Raw genomic sequence first — 27,995 nt, 5'->3', positions numbered from 1 at the left:
CCGCAACACGTTCGAACTCGAACGGCATTACGTCAGACGTACGTCACGTACATCATGCCCAAAACCTAAAAACTGCGAATCACAGAAAGATGAAGACAAAAATAATTTAATTTGATCTACACGCATATTTTAATCATTATGTGAAAATTTCATGTATATATTTGCCGTATATTTCGATTAAATATACGACAGCTTTTGAGAAAATTGAATAAATAATACTGCAGAGATTTTTTTTTGGGCGTTTAATAGCCCAAATGTTGTGAATTGATTTTGTATTGTACATTTTAGATGTTGTTTGCATATTTCTTTATAATATGATCTAAACTTTACGTATTACTTTAAAATTATTGATGGAATTATTTTATTTTACTCCATCAGATAAGTGCTGAGATCATTATTACTGCTGTACGTATATACCTGGGTATAAGGCGTAAATGGTGATACTAATTTCGCAAGAAAATAATCTTTCTCTAAAATCGCGTTTCACAATTGCCACATTGTTCTTATCGGGCTTCCGTAGCGCCTTATAGCTTCCATAGTGACGAACAGAGCAACAGACGCTTATGCAAGGCAAGAATTCCGCTATTTTATGCAAATTATCACTCATATTTGATATGATTTATAACTAAAACACTACCAGTTTGTTATAATTCTCGATTAACATCATTTATACATGCATTTGAGAACGAACGATCTTTATTCATCAAGCTAGCTTAACTGCTATTTTGTGATGTGTCTTGTAATTCGTTTATTTTTTAATTGAACATAAAATTATTCATATAGTTATGGATACTTTTTGAGAGATATTCGCTTTCAGTTAGACTTGAAGTCTTATTAAGTGCATTAACAATTGAATTGTATTGCTTTCAGCGAAATGTCATTTTTCTTCTTGTCTAACAGGTGAAAGTTGTGTTTTTTCTGACTAAAAAGGCAGCAACCATGTCTTTTAGAGATTTGAGAAGTAAGTATACCTAAACTTACGGATTATAATATTACATATGAAACATGTTTCAGTATGTGGTCATGAAGCATCTTAGAAATGAAGAGCTGTGGTGTAATTAGATACTATTTCAGTCAAAATGAAGCTTTTGTTAATACATGCATGAATATTAGTAGAATACTTACAGTATGTTATGATTTGGATATGTAGATTTTACAGAGATGATGCGAGCGCTAGGCTACCCTCGTCTCATCTCTATGGAGAACTTCAGATCTCCAAACTTTCCTTTAGTAGCTGAAATCCTCATCTGGCTTGTTAAGAGGTAAGATATAATAATATATGTGACCCTGGACCACAAAACCAGTCATAAGGGTCATTTTTTTCTGAAATTAATATTTATACATAATCTGAAAGCTGAATGAATAAGCTTTGTATGGTTTGTTAGGATAGGACAATATTTGGCTGAGATACAACTATTCGAAAATCTGGAATCTAAGGGTGCAAAAAAATCTAAATATTGATAAAATCGCCTTTAAAGTTGTCCAAATAAAGTTCTTAGCCATGCATATTACTAATCTAAAATTTTTGATATATACAAGTTTTGATATATTTATGGTAGGAAGTTTACAAAATATCTTCATGCAACATGATCTTTACAATCATGCATGAGTATAAAATAAAATATTATGTACTGTTAAATATCATATCATTTCCCCCTAGATATGAACCTCAGATGGAAATTCCCAGTGATGTTGACACTGAGTCTGACAGAGTGTTTTTCATCAAAGCTGTGGCTCAATTCATGGTAAACTCTCAAATATTACTGTATTTGTAGCATAATCTCACATAAGCTTCTTTATGATGTCAGATGACAAAATCACTGCGTATGTGTTTCTGTAGGCGACTAAAGCTCATGTGAAGCTGAATCTCAAGCGTCTGTATCAGGCAGATGGTTACGCTGTGAAAGAGATGCTGAAAATCACCAGCATCCTCTATAATGCAATGAAAACCAAAGAGAACACTGATGGGGAGCAGAACAATGATGAAAACAGCAAGTTCAAGTTTGATCTGGGGTCAAAGGTATGTGTCAAATGATACCGTTTCATCATGAATTCTATAGGCAGACTTTTCAGGATGAGTTAGTATTATCAAAATTAATAATTTAGAGTTGAGCTCACTCATGCTTCAGAAGGGAAAACTTTTTAAATTCGAAGATTCAACTTATTTTGTCTTCTGGGAAACATGTAAGTAGTTTCTGAAAGGCAGTATCAAATGAAAAAAATATGATGTTTAGGCAAAATAAGAAAAATCACATCTACATTATGCTCTTAATGCATCGTGTTTCCTTCTGGAGCATCAGTGAGCATTTGAATCTTCTGTAATAGTTGCATATGAGTCCCTCAGTTGTCCTCAGTGTGAAAAGATGGATCTCAAAATCATACAGTCATTGATGGAAAGGGTTCAAATACACAAAAATGCTGGAAAACCAAAGAATTTGTGAGACCTGAAGGATTTTTCTGAAGAACAGCAGGCAGTTTAACTGTTCAGGACAAACAAGGGACTCATGAACAACTATCGCTAAGCTGTGGATCATTCAGATAACAACATGGTTTTAAGAATCAAGTTCTGTTTTATCTTGTGGACTATATGCAAATGTCTTATATGTGAAATATCTTATTCAGGTCAGTACTAAATAAACAATAACATGCATTTTGTATGATCCCTTTATTTTGGTAAAATAATTAACATTTTGCAGATTCTGCAAGGTGTATGTAAACTGACCTCAACTGTAAGTTGTATTTTTGAATGTTTTGTGGCAGATCGCTGATTTAAAGGTGGCACGGCAGCTGGGATCTGAAATTACAGCAAAGGGAGCAGCTCTGTTTGACCTGCTGGGGCATGAAGAGGACCTGAGAGAGAGCAGGACGGCAGCAATTGCCCGACCGCTAGAGATCACTGAGACAGAGAGAGCCCTGAGAGCGGCTGTCAAAGACGTCACGGTAAAACAAAAAAATATCGTTTAGTCAACCGGCAAGCATGGGTTCACACGATCCTGATTTTTATGACATTATCACATTCGTATAGTGGTTTTCAACCTTTTGGAATTTGATTGTCAAAATCAAAATATTTCTGGTAGTTCTGCTGTAATGACAAAGCTGTTTATTTTATAACTTTATTTATGGAACTTAGGAGTAGCAATGCATTCAACTAATTCTGAAAATTAATTATAAATAATTCAGATAATTAAATTCCAGATGTTTAAATAAATGAATGTTCTTCAGGGCTGTGTTATTTTGATAACATTTTGAATTAGATTTTATTTTTACACTTTTATTTTTATTAGTTTTTTATTACAGGTCTTTAATCATTTTTATTTATTAGTTTTAATTTATTTAGTTTTAATTATGTGAATACTTAAAGTTCAAGTAATAAGTTTTATTTTATTTCAGTTATTTCAAGTTAAATTTTTTTATGTTTTCAAGGTCTTTTGGGATTGCAGGGATTTAATTTTTTATTTTTTTTACCCAGAAATCGCAATTTCTACCCAATAAAATATTTTAGATAATTTTTATATTTATAATTATAATAATTATAAAAATGCCCTTGGCTTTTTAGGATTTTCTTAATTTCCATCACATTTCCAGGTCTATAAATCACACTTTTTAAAATTCCTTCATTGTAGCAAGGTTTTCAAGACTGTGAAAATGCTGGTCCTTAAATAAAAATCCCAGCTGTTGAGGGAATTAATTAAATAAGAAATATGTGACCCTGGACCACAAAACCAGTCTTAAGTAGCATATGTATATTTGTAGCAATAGCCAAAAATAAATTGTATGGGTCAAAATGATCAATTTTTCTTTTATGCCAGAAATCATGTTCCATGAAGATATTTAGTACCTTTTTTAATTTTTGATGTAATATGCATTGCTAAGAACTTCATCTGGACAACTTTAAAGGCGATTTTCTTAATTTTTTGTTTTGTTTTTTGCATCCTCAGATTCCAGATTTTCAAATAGTTGTATCTTAGCCAAATATCCTATGTCATATCCTAACAAACAATACATCAATGAAAAGCTTATTTATTCAGCTTTTAGATGTTGTATAACTCTCAATTTAAAAAAACAATTGCCCCTTATGTCTGATTTTGTGGTCCAGGGTCACAAATAAGAAATATAATGCCAGTTTAGATATCTTGATTTTTATGTTTTCACTGATTTGAATGCTTGTTCTGTCCTATTTATAACTCAACCTGAGTCCCCCAGTTGACAATTGCTGCTTTAGTATTATAAAACTGAAAAAGATTCAGAAGGAACTGCCTGTACTGAGAAATAACCTTAGGAAATGCATCCTTGAGTGTTGCATAAATGTTCTTTGAAGGTCAGTTTTGCAAGTCTCTAGAGGGCTACAAGAACTCAAAATCACTTTCCGTTTTTGGTCAGTTCCTGAAAAGTACGATATTAGTGCATTCAGTGAGCAGCTTCCTTGAATTATTTACAGAGCAAAAGGAGTGTTATTTTGGGCTCTGAATGGCTTCTGAATGTGTATTTGCTCATCTTGTCTGTGTTCAGGAGAGCATCCAAATGACAAAGGATCTGCTCAATAACGTATCATCAGATGAGACCAGTCTAGAGGCCAAAATTGAGAAGAAAAAACAGGACCTGGAGAGAAACCAGAAACGTTTACAAACTCTACAGAGCGTGCGGTGAGCTAATATCATGTTATTTCAAGTTTTATACGGCTTTAATTTTAGTTACTATTTAGACGCTCTCTAATACTGTTTCCTTTATAGTCCGGCGTTTATGGATGAATACGAGAAGATTGAGGAGGACTTGCAGAAACAGTACCAGACGTATGTGGAGAAATTCCGTAACCTGAGTTTCCTGGAGCAACAGCTAGATGACTATCACAGAGCCGAGCAGGAACGCTTTGAGGTACAATCAGTGCAAATGCATCTGAGCTTCTCTCTGAGGCCTGTAAATAAACCACATTCACTTACCCAGCAAAAAATGCAAAAAATAAATGAAAACAATGAGTGAATCCCATAAAATCTGTCTTATTAAACCAAAATTTACCCCCTTTTTTTCTTCCAGGAAGCAGAGATGGCAATGAAAATGAGACAAAACAAATTAAAAGAGGAGGAGAAGAGACTCATGAGGAGTGGAGGTTGGTTGGTCTCACACGCAGACTCAAACACACACGTGTGAACACGTTTGTCAAAGATCTCATGAGTTTTTCTCCTCTGTAGCAAGAGATGAAGACTCAGATGTGGAAATACCAGAGGATGAAGGATCTGACAGCGACATAGACGACGGACAGCAGCCCAGACCACACCACACTCGACACGCACAGATATCAGGTGATGATCTGCAGGCTCGCTCACTGTTGTGTGCGAGTATCTAATCGTACTTGATTTGTGTTTCTGATGTCTGTTTTTGCTGCAGGTCGAGGTGGCGCTCGATTTATTGGGAGTATGAGGGGAGGAGACAGTGAAGAGGTGAAAACACGTTCACTCTATATATTACCAACCAAAACAGTTGTTAAATTAAGCTGTTAAATTAGCTTTTATTTTTATATTTTCAGTTTTCATTTTAATTTGAAATTCAAAAATGTATTTTTGTAATAAATTACACGTTTTTGAACAGTTTTTTTTTTTTTTTTTAAGAAGTCTCTTCTGCTCACCAAGCCTGCATTTATTTGATCCAAAGTACAGGAAAATGATTAAAATTGTGAAATATTTTTACTATTTAAAATAACTGCTTTCTATTTAAATATATATATAAAAATAAAATGTATTCCTGTGATCAAAGCTGAATTTTCAGCATCATTACTCCAGTCTTCAGCGTCACATAATCCTTCAGAAATCATTCTGATATGCTGATTAGCTGTTCAACAAACATTTTATTATTATTATCAATATTTTAAAAAGTTGAGGACATTTTCTTCAGGATTCTTTGATGTATAGAATGATCCAAAGATCAGCTTTTATCTGAAATAAAAAGCTTTTGTAACCCTATACTCCTTATGACTCCTTATTGGAGTCAGTATAATGAAAGAAATTAATACTTTTTATTTAGTAAGGATGCTTTAAATTGATCAAAAGTGATGATAAAGACATTTGTAATGTTACAAAAGATTTCCATTTCAGATAAATGCTGTTATTCTGAACATTCTATTCATCAAAGAAACCTGAACAAATTCTACTGTGCTGTTTTCAACATAATAATAATAATAATAAATGTTTTTGAGCAGCAAATCAGCATATTAGAATGAAGAATTTCTGAGGGATCATGTGACTAGAGTAATGATGCTAAAAAACTTAAAATTTATTCAAATAGAAAATAATAATATTTCAAAGCTTTACTGTTTTTGCTGTACTTTGGATTAAATAAATGTAGGCTTGGTGAGCAGAAGAATAAAAACATTAAAATATTATATCTACATATATATTTAACTTTCATTTATTTTTTTAGTTTTGGTTTTAGTAATTTTAGTAGTTCAGTATAAACTTTTTTTATTTAGTTGCCAAAGTAACATTTTTTATTTCTACATTTTAGTTCTTGAAAATTATTTTTAAGAGTTTTACTTAACAAAAACAAAACTAAACCGACATATCAACATATTTTCTTAATTTCTTCTGTTATATTCTTCAGATTATTCAGCCAGTCATGGTTTCCTGGGCTTTCTTTCTTCGTGTTTCCATGTTTTTTTTCTCCATGATCTTGCTTAACTTATCTAGTCACTGTGCTTTTCTTTTCTTTTCTCACTATGCATGCCGTCAGCTCTCATTTCATTCACTCCGTTTTCACTCTATATCTTTCTCTTCTTCTGCACTCGTTCTTCAAGCCCAGAGTAAAGGAACGAGTCCGTCTATCCGGCAGCGGCCGGAAAAAAAAGAGAAGAAAGGTTGTGTGTGTGTGTCTGTGTCGGTGTTATTTTAGTATTATTTATATTCTAGCTTAGTATATATTAATACTTTGAATTAGATTTTATTTTTATATTTTCAGTTTTCTATTAATTTTTTTGTTGTGGATTTGTCATTTTTATTAATTTATTATTTATTACATTCTTAATATATATTTTTTTAGTAATTATTTTATTTATTATTTTTTTTAGCTATTTCAGTTAGTTGCAAGACAACTTTTTTAATTTTAAGTTTACATTTTTCATTTTTTTTTTTTTTTTTTTTGCAATTACAGCTTTTTTTTTTCAAATCACAAAAAAGAATATAGCTACAAGCAGTGATAACCGGGGTTCAAGTGCTTTAAGCCATTTAAGCACAAAGACCCCTTTTCTAAATGACCCCGTTATAGCTTCCCAAAGGGCAAATTTACCATTTTTATTGATAATTATTGACCTGGAGAGTCCAGAGAACTGTACTGCAGTGGTTTTTTTCCAGATTGAGAGAAAGAAACGATTTGACTGACAGCAGTGGTTCTTGAGGCAAAGTTGTTTAGAATGAGGAGTTTTATCATATGTGACCCTGGACCACAAAACCAGTCTTAAGTCGCTGAGGTATATTTGTAGCAATAGCCAAAAATACATTGCATGGGTCAAAATTATAGATTTTCCTTTTATGCCAAAAATCATTAGGAAATTAAGTAAAGATCATGTTACATTAAGATTTTTTGTAAAATTCCTACTGTAAACCTATCAAAATGTAATTTTTAATTAGTAATATGCATTGTTAAGAACTTAATTTGGACAACTTTAAAGGTGATTTTCTCAGTATTTTGATTTTTTTGCACCCTCAGATTCCAGATTTTCAAATAGTTGTATCTCAGCCAAATATTGTCCTATCCCAACAAACCATACATCAATAGAAAGCTTATTTATTGAGCTTTCATATGATGCATATATCTCAGTTTTGTAAAATTTAACCTTATGACTGGTTTTGTGGTCCAGGGTCACATATGATATGAATATTGCATGTATGTTGCAATGCACAATCATTTACACCCTTGAAAAATGCTGTATCGCCTCCCAGTTGCTGATTTCTTTCAAATTTCTTACAGACCTTTCAGGCCATGAGTCAAACCATGTCTCAGTTAACCATGTCTAAAAGTTGCTCAAAATTCATCGGCCAATGGCGGCCATGTTTTTTTGAGATACGCTTACAGACACTTGTGGCACTTTGGACCAAGACCGAGCACAGCGATTTCATGTTGTTAGGACAAATGGTTGCATAGGTATAGCCATTTTTAGCCGTTTTTTCCCTCTTATAGCGCCACCAAGTGGCCAAGATCCACGATTGTTTGGTGAACATATCTCATTCTGATCAGGAGCTATAGGCATTTTACTAAAACTGGCCCCGCCCCGACTTTTTTTTGATAATTCTTGATATTCAGCGTCCAGAGAATCTTCCTGCACTGGTTTGGTTCCGTTTGGGCGAAAAACCTAGGACAAGTTCGCAAAAGTAGGTTTTTGCAAAAAATCCAAAATACCAGAAAATTTCGCCAGGCTCATGATCCAATGGAAGGCATGCGTTTTGTTCGGCGTAAACCAAGGATTCCTACAACATAAGACACTTGAGCCTGCGATTGACGATTTAGGAGTTATGAGCAATTTCATACTTTTGTTCGCTGTAGCGCCCCCATCAGGCCGATTGGGGCGAGCCTTGGTGACGTTGTTGACGGTGTGAGTACTACCATCCCTCCAAGTTTCAAGTCTTAACGATGTACGGTTTGATCTGCACGATCAGTTTTACATGAAAATTGCTGATTCTTGGCCATTCTAACAATTACAATAGGGTTTTGCTTGAACCCCTAAAAAAATCAATTTTTAATAGTTTTAGCTTAAGTTAACAATAACACTGACATGTGTGTTCGAGAGTAAACCCCTGGTGGTTTTCTAATAACTAATTATGATAATTCTGAATTATGGATGATTGAGCTACCCTTCACTGAGCGCTGTGTGTTTCTTTTAGTATATAATTCTTAATAATGCTTTGCTTTGCAGTCAATGGATAGTGAGATCGATGTAGACGATGATGATGAAGATGGTGAGGAAGACGAAGAGGAGGAGGAAGAGGAAAACGAGGATCTGGATGAAGACAATGACAGTCTGGAGGGATCCTCTGCCAAACCCGGACGCTCGCACCCACAAATCCTTGAGGAGAGTGATAATGATTTTTAACATGCAACAAATGTGCATTAAAGGAATAGTTCACCCACAAATTAAAATTTGCTGAAAATGTACTCACCCTCAGGCTAACAAAGATGTTGGATTTGGAGAAACGTAGCATTACATCACTTGCTCACCAGTGGATGCGAATGGGTGCCGTCAGAATGAAAATCCAAACAACATCACAACAATCCACAAGTAATCCACACCACTCCAGTCCAGTCCGTCAATTCATGTCTTTTGACGTGAAAAGCTGTGTGTTTGTCAGAATCAAATCCATCATCAAGACATTTTTTTTAACTTCAAACTGTTGTTTCCTGCTTAAATGTAAGTCCCAGTGAAAAAGTCTGATTCAGGAGAAAAATATGCACGTTAAACAGAATTAATAAGCAAAAACAGTCCAAAATAGCTCTAAATATTTATGTCTGTGGATTTTGATGTGAGAGAACAACAGTGGATGAACTTTTTCACTGGAGGAAGTGTTGTTATGAATTACGGACTGATATTTTAGCCTGAAGATGATGGAATTGTTTCTTACAAACACAGTTTTTGGCTTCTCAAGATGTTAACTGATGGACTGGAGTGGTGTAAATTTATTTGTGGATTATTGTGATGTTTTTATCAACTGTTTGGACTTTCATTCTGACGGCACCCATTCATTACAGAGTTTCCATTGTTGAGCAGCTGATATAATGCTACATGTCTCCACATCGGATGAAGAATCAAACTCATTTACATCTTGCATGGCCTGATGGTGAGTGAGCTTTCTACAAATGTTTATTTTTGAGTGAACTGTTCCTTTAAATAAAAGGTTTCACTCAGTGGAACATTCATTTTCAATTCTTATGTACATTTCTGCATCAAACAGAAAGTGACAATCCACATTAAATGTTTTATTTTTCATAACAAGGATAAATATCTGTAAATAACAATGTCATTTCTAGTATATATTATTCTACTTTCTCATTTGTATTCAAGTGTAGCTGCCCGTTTAATTGCCGTTCAAATTCTCAGTTATTAGAATTGAATGAAAGTTCAGCAAAAGCAAAATTGTTGTATGACGTTTTAAGGCAACATCTTTGTCAGTTCTGGTTTTTAAAAAAATAACTTTAATACATCAGCTTTGTAAATATTTACATGAATAAGGCTTTAAATAAACATGTTGAGGCGTGTTTGTGCGTGTGCTAGATATCCACCACGCAATCTGGTGCACCAGCTTTGATGGCGTCTGAGACGACCTTTGCCCCTGACTCCCCGATGCCATTACCCTGGAGACTGAAGCACAAATAGGAAATCATAGCACACTTTGACACGCATCGCAGACGAATCTCACTCAAGATCAATCACGGCGGCGAGGTGAAATGTGCCATTCACAGCAAAATTGAAATGATCAGCGTTCGGAATCACACCTACAGCCAATGCTAAATATTTACCACATGTGCCATGCAATCGTGACACACTGTGGTTGAACCTCTCACACACAGACGGCGGTTCGCACATAGAGCCACACACAGACATACTTGATGTAGGTGAGCTGATGGTTTCCTCTCAGCGCAGTAGCGATGAAGATCGCTCCATCCATCCCCAGAGAATTCTCCTGTAAACTACAAACACACAAATACACTTTTAATGTTCGTGTTCTGTTTAGAGATTTTGTGCTTTTTGGTGTTTCATAAAGTGTTTTTTTCAGACTAGTGGAAAGAAAACACCCAAAAGACACTGTTAAGTGTTTCTTTTATAGCACTTTATCTATTTGTGTCAATAGATTTCAATTACAGTCCATCTTTTTTAAGGCCGTTTTCTCAAATGTGTTTTTCTCTTACACTGAGCCATAAATCTCCACTTCAGTAACACTTACACACACTAAACTTTACATTTTTATTCCTGTCTATATTCTGAAGGTTTATACCGAGGGATTTGTTCATATATAATTTGCTTGATTTTATACATTTCATTTAGCCCAAAAATGCTAAAAAAAATACATTGTTTTCTGCCTGTTCTACATTTTATTCTGAATTATGGTGTGACAAAATGAGATACCCCAAACCCCCTCTGTACAAACATTTGACTCTAATATGTCAAAAAACTTAAGAATTTCAAACTGACTTCATCCAGTGTTTAGATTTTTATACTAGAAATGTATGCAAATTAAATATAGACTCATTTGCATATTTAAATGTAACATTTTAGAAAACTTGTAATACAAAAAAAATGTTTTGCAATTATCAATGTAATCAATCAACTGGGTAAGTAAGGTAATAACTATTAGTTAATTTTTTTTACCCTATTCACCTGCAGTGTCTCGCCTTAAAGGAGAAGTTCACTTCCAATACAAAAATGTACAGATAATTTACTCACCCTCTTGTCATCCAAGGTGTTAATGTCTTTCTTTCTTTAGTCATAAAGAAATTATGGTTTTTAAGGAAAACACAGGATTTCTCTCCATATAGTGGACTTTTATGGTGCCCCCGAGTTTGAACTTCCAAAATGTAGTTTAAATGCAGCTTCAAAGGGCTCTAAACATCCCAGCTGAGAAAGAAGGGTCTTATCAAAACAATGATGTAGGATGATTTTGAAGTCTCATTTTGAGAAAATGAGATGGGAGTTTTTCGACATACCCTAACTGTCCTGAACCGGAATACACAGCTAGATAAGACAAGCATTTGAGGTTAAAAAGTATATAAATTGTCATTTCTTTAGAAAAAAGCCTTTTGTTTTGCTAGATAAGACCCTTCTTCCTCAAATGGGAACGTTTAGAGTCCTTTGAAGCTGCATTTAAACTGCATTTTGGAAGTTCAAACTCGGGGTCACCATAGAAGTCCATTATATGGAGAGAAATCCTGAAATGTTTTCCTCAAAAAACATTATTTCTTTACGACTGAAGAAAGAAATGAATATCTTGGATGACAAGGAGCTAGTAAATTACCTGTAAATTTTTGTTCTGGTAGTGAACTACTTCTTTAAACAAAAACAAATGTTTCTTGAGCAGCAAATCAGGATCATTTGACACTGAAGACAATGATGCTGAAAATTCAGCTTTAATCAAAGAAATAAATTATATTTTAAAATATATTCATAAAGAAAGCATTTATTGTCAATTTGTTTGCTTTTTCGAAATTAAACATTTTGCAAATGTTCAAAATTGATAACTATACTGGATCCCAGCCGCATTTCTGCAAATCTCATGTCCATTGTCATAAAACAGCTTTAATAATATCTCTCAAATATGTTTTGATCATATTATAGAAAAACAAAGGAGAATAATGTGGTCTGTAGACATACTTGAGACTTCTTAAGCTCCTGTTGTTTTTCAGAGCACTGGAAAACGCCTTTGCTCCTTCCATCCCGATGGAGTTTCCACGCAGACTAAACAAATGTGACAAATATTGAGGTTTTAAAGAGAGTTTCTCGTACACTGTCAATAAATCATTTCAGGGGTTTTTTTCTAGTTGTATGCAAAAATTATGTTTTCTGTTTAAAAGCAATTAATATTTCTTTAAAGAGAAGATGCATTAAATTGATCAGAAGTGAGAGTAAAGACATTTATAATGTTACATAATATTTCTATTTCAAATAAATACTGTTCTTTTTAACATTCTTTACATCAAATAAACATAAATAAATATAAATATAAATATATTATGGTTTCCATAAAACATGAAACAGCACAACTGTGTCCAACATTGATAAAATGTTTCTAGAGCAGCAAATCAGCATATTAGAATGATTTCTGAAGGAAATGTGTGACACTGAAGACTGGAGTAATGATGCTGAAAATTCAGCTTTGATCACAGGAATACATTACATTTTAAAATATATTCAAATCAAAAACAGTTATTTTAAATAGTACTAATATTTCACAATATTACTGTTTTCCCTGTATTTCTGATTAAATAAATGCAGCCTTGGTACACTAAAGAGACTTACTCAAGTGTATGAAGGCTTTCGTTGACCACCAGAGCATCCGCTAGTGCAACAGCTCCTGATTTAGCCGCTGATACACCTTGAAGGCTATACAACACACACACACGCAAGGTCAGACACAAGCAGCTTCAGCAAACAGTCATGAAATAATGAAAAATTGAACTGAAGTGAGACTCACTAGAGCACATTGAGAGAAGAGTTTGACCTCAGAGCACAGGCCAGAGCAATGATGCCGTTATCACCCAGAGCGTTCTCCTGCAGACTGACAGAGAAAAACACATACAGTTAAAGTCAAAAGTTTACATACACCTTGCAGAATCTGCAAAATGTTTAATATTTGCCCACTCCTTCAGGTCCCACAGTTTCTTTGGTTTTTCGGCATTTTTGTGTATTTGAATCCTTAGTTTCCAGCAATGACTGTATGATTTTGAGATCCATCTTTTCACACTGAGGACAACTGAGGGACTCATATGCAACTATTACAGAAGGTTCAAACACTCACTGATGCTCCGGAAGGAAACACTAGCCAGGGGGTGAATACTTTTGAACGGAGTACATTTTTCTTATTTTGCTTATATATCTTTTTTTTTTTTTCATATAGTACTGCCTTTCAGAAGCTACAGAGGATGGTTACATGTTTCCCAGAAGGCAAAATAAGTTAAATTTACCCTGATCTTCAAATTCAAAAAGTTCAAACAGCTTTTAATGCCTGTTTTTTTTTCTTCTGGAGAATCAGTGAGCGTTTGAACCTTCTGTAATAGTTGCATATGAGTCCCTCAGTTGTCCTCAGTGTGAAAAGATGGATCTCAATATCATACAGTCATTGTTGGAAAGGGTTCAAATACACAAAAATGCTGTAAAAACAAAGAATTTGTGGGACCTGAAGGATTTTTCTAAAGAACAGCAGGCAGTTTAACTATTCAGGACAAACAAGGGACTCATGAACAACTATCACTAAACAAAAAAACAAACACACAGCTGTGGATCATTCAGGTAACAACACAGTATTAAGAATCAAGTGTATGTAAACTTTTGAACAGGGTCATTTTTATAAATTGAACTATTGTTTTATCTTGTATTCAGGTCAGTACTAAATAAAAAAACAACATGCATTTTATATGATCCCTCTTATTTTGGTCAAATAATGAACACTTTGCAGATTCTGTAAGATATCCCCTTTTTAAAATCAGGTCATTCTCAGCTGCTTGTCGGTGTGACGGCACACAGACAGAGGCCACTCCCACGATAGTTGATTGACATGAGCGCCTTACTTTAGACCCGCCCTCACCGAGGTGAAACAGTCCGACTCCGATCGCCATTGTGTGACTCAGGTGCAAAGGAAGACAAGAATGTCTCAGATTGAGGTGTTCTGTTGTTGGATGTAATAATGAACATAGCAGTCGTCATTTACTCCCGACATTTGAGCCTCTGAAGACGCAAAGGATTAACGTTACTTTCGTTTTTGAAAGGAAAGTGCCGATCCCGATCTACATATGCGTCTATGTTCGTGCAAATCGTTCGTGATGCAGCTTGACCCACAGCAGAAGTGAGTAGAAGGGTTTTTTATGCATCTTTGCAAATGGCCTTTCTTAATAATGTTCTAGTTAGCAAGTTTCGCAGCTTAACACGGCTAAACACAGCTAAATGCGGCTAAAGTAAACATTACGGCTTGTCATCCCACTGCAGGGAGGGGCGGGGCGAGCAGAGCTCATTAGCATTTAAAGGACCATGCAACAAAATAGCTCGCTCTAAAAAGGGCTTATTTTGACAAGGTAAAAAGAGTGTTTTTTATACTACCATTGAGAAATTTTAACCAAAGTATGTCTTAGACTTTTTAGACTCATTAAGACCCAAAAGAATCAAATCAACTTGTGGAAAATGGGCATCCGATGACCTCTTTAAGACCCCTTTTGAAAGGCAATATCAAGAACCTAAAGTGCTTTGAAGCACCTTTTATTTATTTTTTTTAAAAATGGTGTCAATGAGAAAACACCAATATGGCTGGCAGATCTGTGGAGATGATTTTAAGCAGGAAAGGAGTGAGAGAGTTGCATGAGGTTGTAGATGTTCTTACTCTAGCAGCTGAATGCAGGTGTTGCTCATGAGAGACTGAGCTAAAGCTTTGGCGGCTCCCGCCTTCATAAAGTTCCACTGGAGACTGAAACACACACAGAGGTGTTAGCATTAGTCATTTACATGTGAAACAGGTTTCTAAAATCAACACTTTCATATCAAGTCAGGGTGATAAATTGCATGACATCACATCCTAACTTGGACGACATCACATCCTGACCTCCATGATGTCATTACCTGACCAAGAGTCATCTTTAAGTCTTTTGTCCTCAAAAGTAAATGTATATATGTTTTGTGTTGATGTTTCTGATTGTTTCAAGAGTGTGTGTGTGAGATTGTGTGTGTTTTCTCACTGTAAGGATGTGATGGCTCTGTTGACCCTCATGGCTTCAGCGATGGCCGTCACTCCCTCATCGTGAAGAAGATTAGCTGTCAGACTTAAACACACAAACACAGATAAAAACACATGTTAATGAGAAATCACTTTGATGAATTGCATTTTTCCTCTTTTGTAACCATTATTGGATAAAAGCATCTGCTTAATGGATAAATGTAGTTAAATAAATGTAAATAGGGTGAAAAAATGTTGCAATGTGAAGAAGTGAATAAAATTTTAAATGACTGTGTGAAACAGATGCTTTAGTTTTTAACAATGTGATCTTTTGATAAATGGTAAGCACACCTTTCTGTTTTACTAAATTAGATAAATCAAATCAAATAAAAATTAAATTGTAAAATATATAATGTTAAGATAATTATAATTATTTAATAAATAAACTAAGTGTATGTTTCTAAATATTTCAATTAATTAAAATGTTCTATATATATATATATATATATATATATTTTTTTTTTTTTTAATTATATATATATATATATATTTTAAATTTGGTTTTAGAGTTAATTTCATATATACTTTTAGGATTTTTTATTTAATTAGTATTATTTAATTATAACTTTTGATCAATTTAATGCATCTTCTCTTAAAAATATTAATTGCATGTATGTATGTATATATATATATATATATATATATATATATATATATATATATATACAATTTATATTTTTTATATATACATAATATTTTTTAGGATTTTTTATTTAATTAGTATTATTTAATTATAATTATTTAATAAATAAACAGTCTATTTTCTAAATATCTCAAATTAATAAATTATATAGATTAAATTAGACTTTAGAGTTCATTTTTATATTACTTCAATTATTCATTTTATTATTTTTAACATAAAATGTTATTGCATAAAATATTTTTTAGTTTATTAGAATTAGCGGTTTATAAATTTGTTTAAAAACAAATTACTTTTATTATAAATAAATATATTTAGTACTCAAAATAATTTTTATTTTAGCGTTTTTATTGTTTTTAGTCTATTAGAATACATTTTTATATATTAATTTATAGATAGATATTATATAAATTATATATATATGATATGAAATATTATATAACTATATTAAAATGATTGATATTATACAGGTATACATTTATGTATACATTTATAAAGATAATTATATTCACAAGTATTTAAAATATACATACATTACATAAATGTATAATATATTATATTTTAATTTATAATATTTATAATGTATGTATATATATATATATATATATATATATATATATATATATATATATATATATACACACACACACACACACACACTGGTTTACATGTTTTATGGGGACATTCCATAGGCGTAATGGTTTTTATACTGTACAAACCGTATTTTCTATCGCCCTACACCTACCCTACACCTAAACCTAGCCCTCACAGGAGATTGTGCACACTTTTACTTCCTCAAAAAAACTCATTGTGCATGATTTATAAACCTGTTTCCTCATGGGGACCTGAGAAATGTCCCCACAAGGTCAAAATTTACTGGTATTCCTATCCTTGTGGGGACATTTGGTCCCCACAACGTGATGAATACCAGGTACACACACACACACACACACACAAACATTTTAGTCTGTGTTAATTAACGTTATATAAAAACAGTAAGAGTATAGGCTAATTGAACATGTTGTATTTTTGTGTGTACTTACTCAAGTTCCCTAAGACAAGTGTTGACTTTTAAGGCTTTGGCGATGTCTTTGGCTCCAGAGACTCCTATTGAATTCTCCCTTAGACTACCACCAAACAGACATACAAAACAGCATTATTTCTTAGCCTGAACATACATGTTTAAACAGATTAACACTGTGGCATTTGACATTGACATACTTCAGACAGCTGAGTCCTCGGTTTGACTGAAGAGCGTGTGAGAGAGCTTTAATGCCTCTGTCACTCACTGAGTTACTCTGAAGACTGAATGAGAAACATTGAGAGAAAAATCAGAAGTTCATTCACATTCATCAACTGGATAAGCTGTAATGAACTCGCTCTCCCTCATTTAATGTGTTTTACCTAAGCGTGTGAAGTACGTGGTTGACCATAAGAGCTTGAGCAAGAGCTACTGTTCCCAAATCACCCAAATGATTGCTGGAGACACTGCAATAACATTCATACAGACAGAATTCATTTTCCATAGAGAGTTTAATGTGATCAGATTTTGAGCTGGTTCTTTAGACTCTTACTTGAGATCTTGTAGAGTTTGATTCTTTGTAAGGGCCTCGCCGATTTTTTTCACTCCTTCTGGCCCAATGCCATTCTTCTGAACACTGCAATGCATGAAGATTTGAGTTTCTGATGCTCAGTTGAAGTACACACACGCATGCACACTAAAATATAGACTCACTTGAGTGTGGTGAGCTTTCGGTTCGATTGAAGTACCTCTGCTAGCGCACGCGCTCCTTCATCCTCTATGTGGTTATTCTGCAGACTACATAAATCAACACGCACGCACATCCAGTCAAACAAAAACACATGCAGTATGCGCATATGACTGATTGAAGACTTATGCATTTTACTTATGTATTAAATAAAAAAAGTATTTTATTTTATAAATAAATAATATAAATATGTTAATTTTATTTCATTTTATTAATTGATTAATTAATATTTATTATTGTTTATTTATTATAAATATTTTTTAATTGATTTATTACATAGAATTCACTTGATTGACTGGCAAACCTCATTAGAAATGTATTAAATTAGGAAAAAAATCTTAAACGAAACAATATATTATTTTTATTTAATAAAAAATTAAATGAATAAATCAACAAATTGTATTTTTTAAAATAAATGTTATTACATATAAATACATTAATTTTCTTTAAATTTATGAATTAAGTAATATTTATTATTATTTATTTATTATAAATATATATTTTTAAATGTTATTTTATTATTATTTATTTATTATAAATATTTTTTACATTTATTTTATTACATAGAATTCACTTGACTGACTGGCATTTATAAGTTATTACTTATTAATACATTAATTTTATTTAATTTTATTAATTATTTAATTTATATTTATCATTATTTATTTATTATAAATATATATATATATATATATAATTTATTTTATTACATAGAATTCACTTGACTGGCTGGCATTTTTAAACCTCATTAGAAATGTATTAAATTAGGGAAAAAATCTTAAACAAAACAATATATTACTTTTATTTCATAAAAAAATATATGACTAAATCAGCAAATTGTGGGTGTTTTTTTTTTTTTTTATATATAAATATTAATACATAAATACAAAACTGTAACAATTCTATAATGGTTGAGGTCCTGACATGAGGACCTCATTAATTAATTTATTAATTTAATTTATTAAATTAGAAATATATATATATTTTTAAAAATAAATAAACACATTTTATTTATTATACATATAATATAAATAAAAATACAGAAGTAACAATTCAATAATAGTTTATCAAAACTTACTTGACTGACACGAGGAATTGGTTCAATTTTAGGGCTTCACATAACGTCTTTGCTCCCTTTGCGCCGATGTTGTTCCCACGCAGACTAAGACAAAAAACATCAATTTTATTTAGCATCCTTAATTTCTTTTGTTTATTCAGATTTTAAGGATCAAGGGCATAGGGAAAGACAAATTACATTAGTTTGCATTATATTATTATTAATGACCTTGCAACTGCTAGTCAAAATGCAAGAAAAGTTATTATATCAACAAAAAAAGTCACTTACTCCAGAGTCGTGAGGGTTCGGTTGACGAGTAGAGCCCGACTGAGCGGTTTAATGCCTTTACTGCTAATGGAGTTATCAGCCAGACTAGAAAAGAGAGAAATAGAGTTAAAAGAAAGTTAAAGGGTAATAAAACAGCACTAAAATTAGTAATATTGTGAAATATTATTACAATTTAAAATAACTGTTGTCTCTTTGAAAATATTGTAAAATGTAATTTATTCCTGTGATTCAAAGCTAAATTTCCAGCATCATTACTGCAGTCTTCAGTGTCACATGATCCTTCAGAAATCATTCTTTGCTGATTTGCTGTTTAAGAAACATTTTTTGGAAAACCAATATACAATTTTTGCACAGTTATTTGATAAATAGAAGTTCAGTAGAACTGAAATTTTTGACAAATTTTTGTAACAACGTAAATGTCATTTTTGATAAATTGAATGCATCCTTGGTTAATCACTTAAAAAAAAATTGCTACAGTATTAAATTCAAAATTCTAAATAATATTTTACTTTATAAATAAATAATATAAATACATTAATTTTATTTATTTTTAATATAAATATTTTTTCAAAAATGCATCTGTAGCAATTTTAATACGTAGAATTCACTTGACTGACAAAAGGATCTCATCAGTTCTTTAGACATTTTTAGACCTCATTAGAAATTTAATACACTAAAACTAGATCTTAAATTAGAAAAAAATAGAAGAAAAAATTATTTCATAAAAAATAATATGAATAAATATTTGTTATAAATATTATACATAACTCCAGTTATAACTCATGAAAAAATAAAAAAATAAAAAAATATATATATAATTTTTTAAAATAAATAAATAATATAAATACATTACTTTTATTAGTTTTTTATTAGTTTTATTAGTTTTATTTATTTTTTATTTATTATAACTATTTTTTAAAAACTACAGCTGTAGCAATTTTATAGATTTAATAACATAACTCCAGTTATAACGCCAGTCATCAGTGTCACGTGATCCTTCTGAAATCATCAATATTGTGCTTCTTCATATTTTTTGGAAACCAACATACATTTTTTTCACAATTATTTGATGAATAGTAGAAGTTCAGAAGAACTGCATTTATCTGACAGAAATATTTGTACCTGAGCATCTGAATATGGCACTCTTTGGCACTCAGCAGACTTCCCAACAACTCCATGGTGCCTTCCTTAAATTCATTGTTTTCCATTCTGCACAACACACATATACACAGTATGGGACACACAAGAGATTTACAATGAAAAATAACCAAACTTAAATGTGTAATATGGCTTCAAAAATCTTTATAGCCCTTTATAGTCTTTTTTGTATAAGCATGCATGTTTTACCTCAGCTTACTGCAGTACAGCAGCTGTGGGAGGAGCCTCTTCAAGGAGGCGGAGTCTAAACAGTTGGACAGCTGCGTCTCCTCAGTACACGCATCTGATACTTGCAACAAGTAGGCGAGCACAGCGCAAACTCCACCCTTCAGCTTTCCCCGCAGGCTGCAGTTGACAAGATCATCCTCTACGGATCGTAGCAACTCCACCTGCTGCAGCTCCGCCAGACACGTTACCATCGTAACGCTGCGCATACTAACAGAATCGCCTCCAGTCGCGGTCACGGCGTTCTGAAGCAAAGTTGTCGCTGTTGTCCGCTGGGTCACTTGCTCCTCGTGTCCAACGCTCAACGAACCGCCAAGCAAAGTCGCAGCCGCTGGAGAAAGCAGCCCCGACAGGAAGCGCATGAAGAGATCGAGGTTGCCTTGCGCCGCAACATCCGATTGGTTGGTTTTCTGGAGCGCTGCACGGTAGTGGCTGTGGAAGCCGATGCGTGGCCAAGAAACGCCGCTTTCGGAAAACAGATCGAACATCCCGCGTCTCGACGAAATATAGTAAAAGAGCGCCCCCAGGAACTCCTGTATGGATGTGTGTGAAAACTGCCAAGCTACGCTATCAGACGACCAGCTTTGCCTGCGTTGGAGGATGCGGAAGCCAAGCGTCCCGCTCTGAGGCGGTACATCAACACCATAGGTTCGTAATTCAGCCTCGCTAAACGTATACCGCCGTCGTAAGAGGCTATAAAAAGCAAGACGACCCAGAGTGCTAAGCGACTTCCTGATGCCGCCACTTGGAGCGTCTGATCCTGAGAGGTGTGGCCAACAATAGTGGGCGTAGACTTCCGTTAGAGTCCGGGGAAGGGGCGTGGCTTCCGAGTCCAACTTTATAAGACGCGATAGCGTCGTTACGATAATGTGACAAACCGTGGGCACGGAAGATAAAATCAGCAATGGTTTCTGGGAATTTAGATACGTCCAAACATGGGAGGAAACATCCTCAGGTGTGTTCGTTTGAGACGACAAGCTGTCTAGTGATAGCGAATACGCATCTAGCGTGTTTGTAATGCAGTGATTAATATAATCCTTTATTTGCATCCGAGAAAGAGGCGGGGCTTCCGTCACACGATCGACCAATCCCGCCGGAACTTTCGCCCCAGTGCCAGGCCTCGATAAAAGCCAGAGCGTCGCCCCTGGCAAAAGGTTTCCTCGTACGATATTCGCAATGAGATCCGATACTGGAATTTCACGACGGGGGTCGCTGTTGGGCGGGGCATCTGCGAAATCCAACGATTGGCGGAATTCTTCTAGTCCGTCGAAAATGAGCAACACCTTGCAGGATTCGTTAAATATAATTAAGTCCACGTTATCGTACGGAACGTACAGTCGCAGTAAGCGTTCGACCGATAGGCGGTCGAAACTACTTAACTCCCAGCATGCAATGGGGATTGTGAGACTTATCTCGGGATAGATTTGGCCGGAGCTCCATAGGTGGATGAAACGGCGGACCGATCGGCTCTTACCGCTGCCGGCCACGCCCACCGTCAGAGTCACGCGAGGGGCGGTGCTAACTCTCGTCAAAGAAGCGATGAGCTTGTCCAATCCCAGCACTCGGCCGTGAAGAGGCCCCGCCCCTCTGTTGACTGACACCTGTACGAGGTCGTGCTCTCGCTGCTGAAGGTCAGATACGCACTCGATGAGGAGTAAAGTGGAATTCGAGTTAGTGGCGACTTGCGCTAGTGAATTTTCATCCTCTTTGAGTCGGTGAATGAGAGCGTCTTTATATGGTCGAACCACAGAGTCTGTGGAGAGAAAAAGATGGAAGTGAGGAAATCGAAAATATATATAAAAAAAATTAAATAACAACCTAACAAATAAATCACATGTACTAACCATGTACAGTTATGAGGTTGTACTCGGTCAGGTGTGAACTTTGAAGATAAGCCTGTAGGGCAGCGCCATTTGGATCAGTCACAGACAGGAACTCAACCAATAATTGCACTTTATCTTTCAAAGACCCCATTTCCTGGATGAGCCCTGCATCCTGTGCACTGAGCAGGTCTGCCTTTCTCATTTGATGGACCACATTTACCATAATTGAGGTGGATAAGAACCGTTGCAACAATGTCTGGTGTCTGCGTAACTACCCGGGATCTGAAGATGAATCATAATATATCATTTAATAATCTATTTTATCATAATTATTTAAAATATTGTATGTGTATATATATATATATATATATATATATATATATATATATATATATATATAGATAGATAGATAGATAGATAGATAGATAGATATGTATACTGACTACTTTTCAGTTATCAGCCTTTAATCTACAATATTTAAAAAATAAATAATGTTTTAAATAATTCTGATAAATAGATTATTAAATTATCATATTAATAAGTGGTATTAATTGGTTTTAAAATCAAGTAGAATTTTTAAGTATAGTTTTAAAGCTATACTAACTAATATGAAAAATATTAAATTAATTAAAAAATTTTATATATATATATATATATATATATATATATATATATATATATATATATATTAAACAATAAAAAGTAAGGTAAATATTTTAGTACCATTTTTTTTTTGCACAGGCACACATAGAATCTTGTAGGATTGCATGTATATTTTAATATTTGATATTAATGGCTTATATGGCTGATAATCAAGAAATGGCCAGCATTATAAATCTATAAAAAAATATTAAATACAGACATATTTATAAATACATATAAATAAAAATATTAAACATTAAAATCTACAATACATTTTAGTTTTTAGTGTAATTTTATACTGCTTCACTATATCAAAATATAATATGAATTATATTTAATGATTATTATATGATAAAAATTATATGAATTATTATTTTATTATTTTATATATATATATATATATATATATATATATATATATATATATATAAATGAAACATTACAAAACTATTATTAATATTATTATTATTATTTAAATGTGCTTTGTACCTCTACCTTTCCATCCTTTTGCTAGTCTCTTGTTTTGGAGCATTGGACTTTAGATCCAGGTAGCAGTACTCCTGCCATGGGATTTGGGAATGTCTATCCATCCCAGAGCGCTAGGAAAGCGTGTCCAGCTGTGTGTGTGTGTGTGTGTGTGTGTGTGTGTGTGTGTGTATCAGACTCTCTGTGTTATTCAGTGGGATCCATTTGCCTGTAACACAGACAGACCGACAGCGCAAACATCAGCAGCACACATTAATCAAACGGATACAGTCGGCATCACAGCATCACGACTGTGAGTTGTGCATAGACAAGCAATGCTCATTTTCTTCTAAATGTATTTGTATGTATCAGATATGAAATGTGGAATTGTATAGACATGCTTTTAACTGTTCAGAATGTTAAAAAAGTTAAATGTCCTTAAAACTTTTTGAATTAAACCTTTAGAGAAAGGTCTAGGGGAGCTCATGTCAGTTCTCTGGAAACCAAGACTTAAACCTCATTAGCCACATGCATCAACAAACACTTTGTTACCATAGTCACAGCATGTCAGCCGTCCCAAACAGATATGAGGTACAGTTTACAAGCCTGCAGCAACAAGACAACTATGACAATCGAATGACACAACAAGCCTTGTTTCTGTTAACAAAACCAATTAAGATAAAAAACCAGGAGCTCAGGGGAGGTAGAAACTGCAGTGTTGACATTCTCTTCAAACACATTATGAGTCCCATATGACAGAATAAAACTGTAGACAGCATTGTGTTCTCAAGCGTTTGATTTTGACATTATGAGGTTAATGCAGAAACCCTTGAAAACCTCATGCTTGAGCCAAAGTAGCCTATAGACTAGAACAAAATATTTGTATTCATATTCATAAGCATGTATAATATATATTTTGTTTTTGAAAGAAGTCTTATCAAGGCTGCATTTATTTGATTAAAAAATTCAGTATCAACAGTACAATTTTGAACAACTGTTTTATATTTAAATAGATTTGAAATGTAATTTATTCTTGTGATCAAAAATGATTTTTCAGCATTACTCCTGTCTTTAGTTTCACATGGTCTTTCAGAAATCATTCTGATATTCTGATTTTCTGCTCAAGAAACATTTCTGATTATAATCAATGTTAAAACATTTGTGCTGCTTCATATTTTTGTGAAAACCAGGATGCATTTGTTTTCAGGATTTTCTGATGCAGAAAAAGTTTGTTTAAAAGAACAGCATTTATTTGAAATAGAATCTTTTGTAACATTATTAATACTTTGCAGTTACTGTTGAATTTAATTTTATGCATCCTTGCTGAATAAAATAGTTTTTGTGTGTATGTGTATGTGTGTGTGTGTGTGTGTGTGTGTGTGATATACTGACACAAAACTTTTGAACAGTCATAATCAATTTAAAATAATGTTCACATACCGTAAGTTCAGTAAGTAACAGTAAGAACAGCAGTGTTAACATCATGTTACACTCGATGTGTAAATAGGCCTAAACCTCTTCAAAATATAGCCTGTCACTTCCTGTGTGGTATTTTAATAACTAATATAACAAGAATTGTTATTTTCCCATAGTTGAGTTTAAAATAGTTACTACACTGTATATGGCTCTACAAAAAAAAAAGAAGAAATAAACTGATTGACTGAATCCTTACAAATATCCACCATGATAATTATAGGCAATTCTAAAATATCAGTTACTTTTAAATCTAGACAACCAGAATACCCTAGTAACCGCTCAGAATACCCTAGCAACCATCCTAATAACCACTCAGAATACCTTAACAAAGATCCTTTATCCTAGTCACCACTCAGAATACACTAGCAACCATTTTAAACACCCTAGCAACCATCCCATTTTAGAATATCTTAGCAACCATTCTAAATACCCTAGCAACCATCCTTAATCCCAGTAACCACCCAGAACACCCTAACAACCATCCTTAATCCTAGTAACCACTCAAAATACCCTAGCAACCTTCCTTAATCCTAGTAACCACTCAGAATACACTAGCAACCATCTTAAATACCCTAGCAACATCCCATTTTAAAATATCTTAGCAACCATCCTAAATACCCTAGTTACCCCTCAGAATACCCTAGCAACCATCCTTAATCCTAGTTACCACTCAGAACACCCTAGCAACCATCCTTAATCCTAGTAACCACTCAGACTACCCTATCAACTATCCTAAATACCCTAGTTACCACTCAGAATACACTAGCAACCAGCCTAAATACCCTAGTAATCACTCAAAATACACTAGTAACCATCTTAAATACCCTAGTAACCACTCAGAATACCCTAGCAACCATCCCTTATCCTAGTAACCACTCATAACACCCATTCAACCATCTTAAATACCCTAGTAACCATTCCGAATACCTTAGCAACCATCCCATTTTTAAAATACCCTAGCTACCACTCAGAATACCCTACCAAACATCCAATTTTAGAAAATCTTAGCAACCATCCTAAATACCTTAGTAGCCACTCAGAATATCCTACCAACCACCCTAAACACCCTAGTAACCATTTAGAATACCCTAGCAACAATCCCTTTTTAGAATACCTTAGCAACCATTCTCAATGCCCTAGTAACCACTCAGGATACCCTACCAACCATCCCATTTTAGAATATCTTAGCAACCATCCTAAATACCCTAGTTAACACTCAGAATACACTAGCAACCATCCTTTATCCTAGCATACACCTTAAATACCCTAGTATTTACCCTAAAGAACTTAGAAACCATCCTAAATACCCTAGCAATCACTCAGAACACCATATAGCAGAACAGCAAGATATATGCAGAGGCAGGACCGAAACAAACAAACAAACAAAAAAAATTCTTAAAAAGAAAATGCACAAATGAAATTCTGATTCTAAAGCAGTAATATTATTTAATGTAAATTTTTGGAAAGATTGTGTGTTCAGAAAATAGAAATTCTCCAGCAATTTCACCAAGCAAACATCTGTCACCTGTCCAATAAATTATATATATAAAATTATACATATATACATACATAATACAGAAATAAAGCATACATGTACTTATACACACACACACACACACACACACACACACACACTTTTATACAAATATAGTTATTACGCTTGATGATAAAAGTGAATACTCACTGTTGATTGACTCTCGTTGATCTTCAGCTTTGGAGTCTCCAAACATTCAAGCGCAGGAGCATCAGGCATGTTTCTAAGCTCAGGAAGTCTCACTGGCATCTGCTAACCTCCGCTCGTCTCTACCCTACTTCTCACGAACCCCATGTTCATCCTCCATTCGACACTTTCTCTGTTTGAGTGTCTTTGTCACGCACCGTCTGTCTGTTTCTTTCCCTCTCTTTCGATCCTTCCTGTCGCACCTCCTTCTCTTCCTGTGCAGCAGGCCACAGATGCACTTTTGACGCGTAGCATCGTCTGACATGCTGTCATTATGTGCACAAAACCACACTCATACACATGCACACGCTTCCACACGCTCGCTTCACATAGGCACTGAACTGTGCAAATGCTCACAACACAAAAACACATATTTTCACACGAGTACAGCTGCGTGAAATGAATAACAGACAGCCTAAGGTCATGCATAGGCAAAGAAAATGTATATGAAAAACAAGAAGAAAAAAAAGAGAAAAGTCAGTGGGGAACATTATATGTGTGACTTAAGAAGATGCAGCTGATATAGACAGGACAGGAAGTGCTGATTAAAGAACAGGAAGAGAAAAGAGAGACTGAGAGAATAGACTGGCAAATGAGATTTATACATACAGGGAGTGCAGAATTATTAGGCAAGTTGATATTCTTGTCATATTTTTTTTCCAAGCACATTTGAATAATTCCGAACCACATCAATCTTAATAACTACTATTCATTTTGTATTTAATTATTTATAATTGATATATAATTGTCCATGAAGGCTGGAAGTGAAAAACTCCTTATTTTCAGGTGTGCAGAATTATTAGGCACATTTTCTTTTACAGATAAAATGAGCCAAAAAAGAGATTTACCTCTGACTGAAAAGTCAAAAACTATTAAATGCCCATGAGAAGGATGCAATACTAATGCAATACTGCAATTTGCAAAGTTAAGGCATGACCACCGGACAGAAAAACGCTTGTTGCATCTGCATTGTCAGAAAAAACAGGTGGAGGAGAAAAGATGCATGTTAATTGCAAAAAAAGTAAGAATTAATGTTAAGAATCAGATATGAAACCATCAGGAACCATTTAGTCTCCAGCGCCACCGTTTTCCAGAACTGCAACCTACCTTGAGTCTCCAGAAGTGCAATGTGTCAGGTTCTCATAGACTTTGCTTGGGCAAAAAATCCTAAAAAATGACCCTCAATTAATAAGAATAACATTCTGAAGTATTGTCAAATAAATAGAGATGTTTTTTTTTCTAGGCTTTATAGACAGATGAATTGAGAGTGACTCTTGAAGGAC

General features: G+C 33.9%; 2 protein-coding genes across 2 annotated transcripts; one reads left to right on the top strand and one right to left on the bottom strand.

Moving 5' to 3' along the window:
• The first annotated feature begins 904 nt into the window (after positions 1 to 904).
• Positions 905 to 10,233, top strand: LOC141300821 (clusterin-associated protein 1 homolog). The gene is made up of 11 exons (XM_073831114.1): positions 905 to 961; positions 1,151 to 1,262; positions 1,661 to 1,745; positions 1,841 to 2,020; positions 2,761 to 2,940; positions 4,510 to 4,643; positions 4,731 to 4,872; positions 5,032 to 5,104; positions 5,187 to 5,297; positions 5,383 to 5,435; positions 8,897 to 10,233. The coding sequence occupies exons 1-11, from the start codon at positions 940 to 942 to the stop codon at positions 9,071 to 9,073; spliced, it is 1,269 nt and encodes a 422-aa protein (XP_073687215.1). The 5' UTR covers positions 905 to 939; the 3' UTR covers positions 9,074 to 10,233.
• LOC141300808 (NLR family CARD domain-containing protein 3-like) lies at positions 10,197 to 22,687 on the bottom strand. Its single transcript, XM_073831104.1, has 17 exons — positions 22,431 to 22,687; positions 20,551 to 22,339; positions 20,326 to 20,412; positions 19,204 to 19,287; positions 18,937 to 19,020; positions 17,825 to 17,908; positions 17,664 to 17,747; positions 17,494 to 17,577; positions 17,311 to 17,394; positions 17,133 to 17,216; positions 15,412 to 15,495; positions 15,060 to 15,143; positions 13,164 to 13,247; positions 12,989 to 13,072; positions 12,344 to 12,427; positions 10,582 to 10,665; positions 10,197 to 10,336 (listed from the first exon to the last, which is right to left on the bottom strand). Exons 1-17 carry the CDS (start codon positions 22,630 to 22,632, stop codon positions 10,246 to 10,248), a joined length of 3,261 nt encoding a protein of 1,086 aa, XP_073687205.1. The 5' UTR covers positions 22,633 to 22,687; the 3' UTR covers positions 10,197 to 10,245.
• Between the last annotated feature and the right edge of the window lie 5,308 nt (positions 22,688 to 27,995).

Source organism: Garra rufa, chromosome 24, assembly GCF_049309525.1.
Source record: "Garra rufa chromosome 24, GarRuf1.0, whole genome shotgun sequence".
NCBI classification, from domain to species: Eukaryota; Metazoa; Chordata; class Actinopteri; order Cypriniformes; family Cyprinidae; genus Garra; species Garra rufa.
Note: the sequence above shows the minus strand (reverse complement) of the source record. Positions and strands in the feature narration are given on the sequence as shown.

What these genes read in the sequence shown, in the direction of transcription:
- LOC141300821 (XM_073831114.1), top strand. Translation starts at nt 940, where the DNA reads ATGTCTTTTAGAGATTTGAGAA. An exon ending in CAAACTCTACAGAGCGTGCG is followed by an intron (nt 4,644 to 4,730) that starts GTGAGCTAATAT and finishes TTTCCTTTATAG; the next exon opens with TCCGGCGTTTATGGATGAAT. An exon ending in TCGACACGCACAGATATCAG is followed by an intron (nt 5,298 to 5,382) that starts GTGATGATCTGC and finishes TTTTTGCTGCAG; the next exon opens with GTCGAGGTGGCGCTCGATTT.
- LOC141300808 (XM_073831104.1), bottom strand. Translation starts at nt 22,632, where the DNA reads ATGGTAAATGTGGTCCATCAAATGAGAAAGGCAGACCTGCTCAGTGCA. An exon ending in CGAAAGCTCACCACACTCAA is followed by an intron (nt 17,748 to 17,824) that starts GTGAGTCTATAT and finishes CATGCATTGCAG; the next exon opens with TGTTCAGAAGAATGGCATTG. An exon ending in AGAGCCATCACATCCTTACA is followed by an intron (nt 15,144 to 15,411) that starts GTGAGAAAACAC and finishes TGTGTGTTTCAG; the next exon opens with TCTCCAGTGGAACTTTATGA.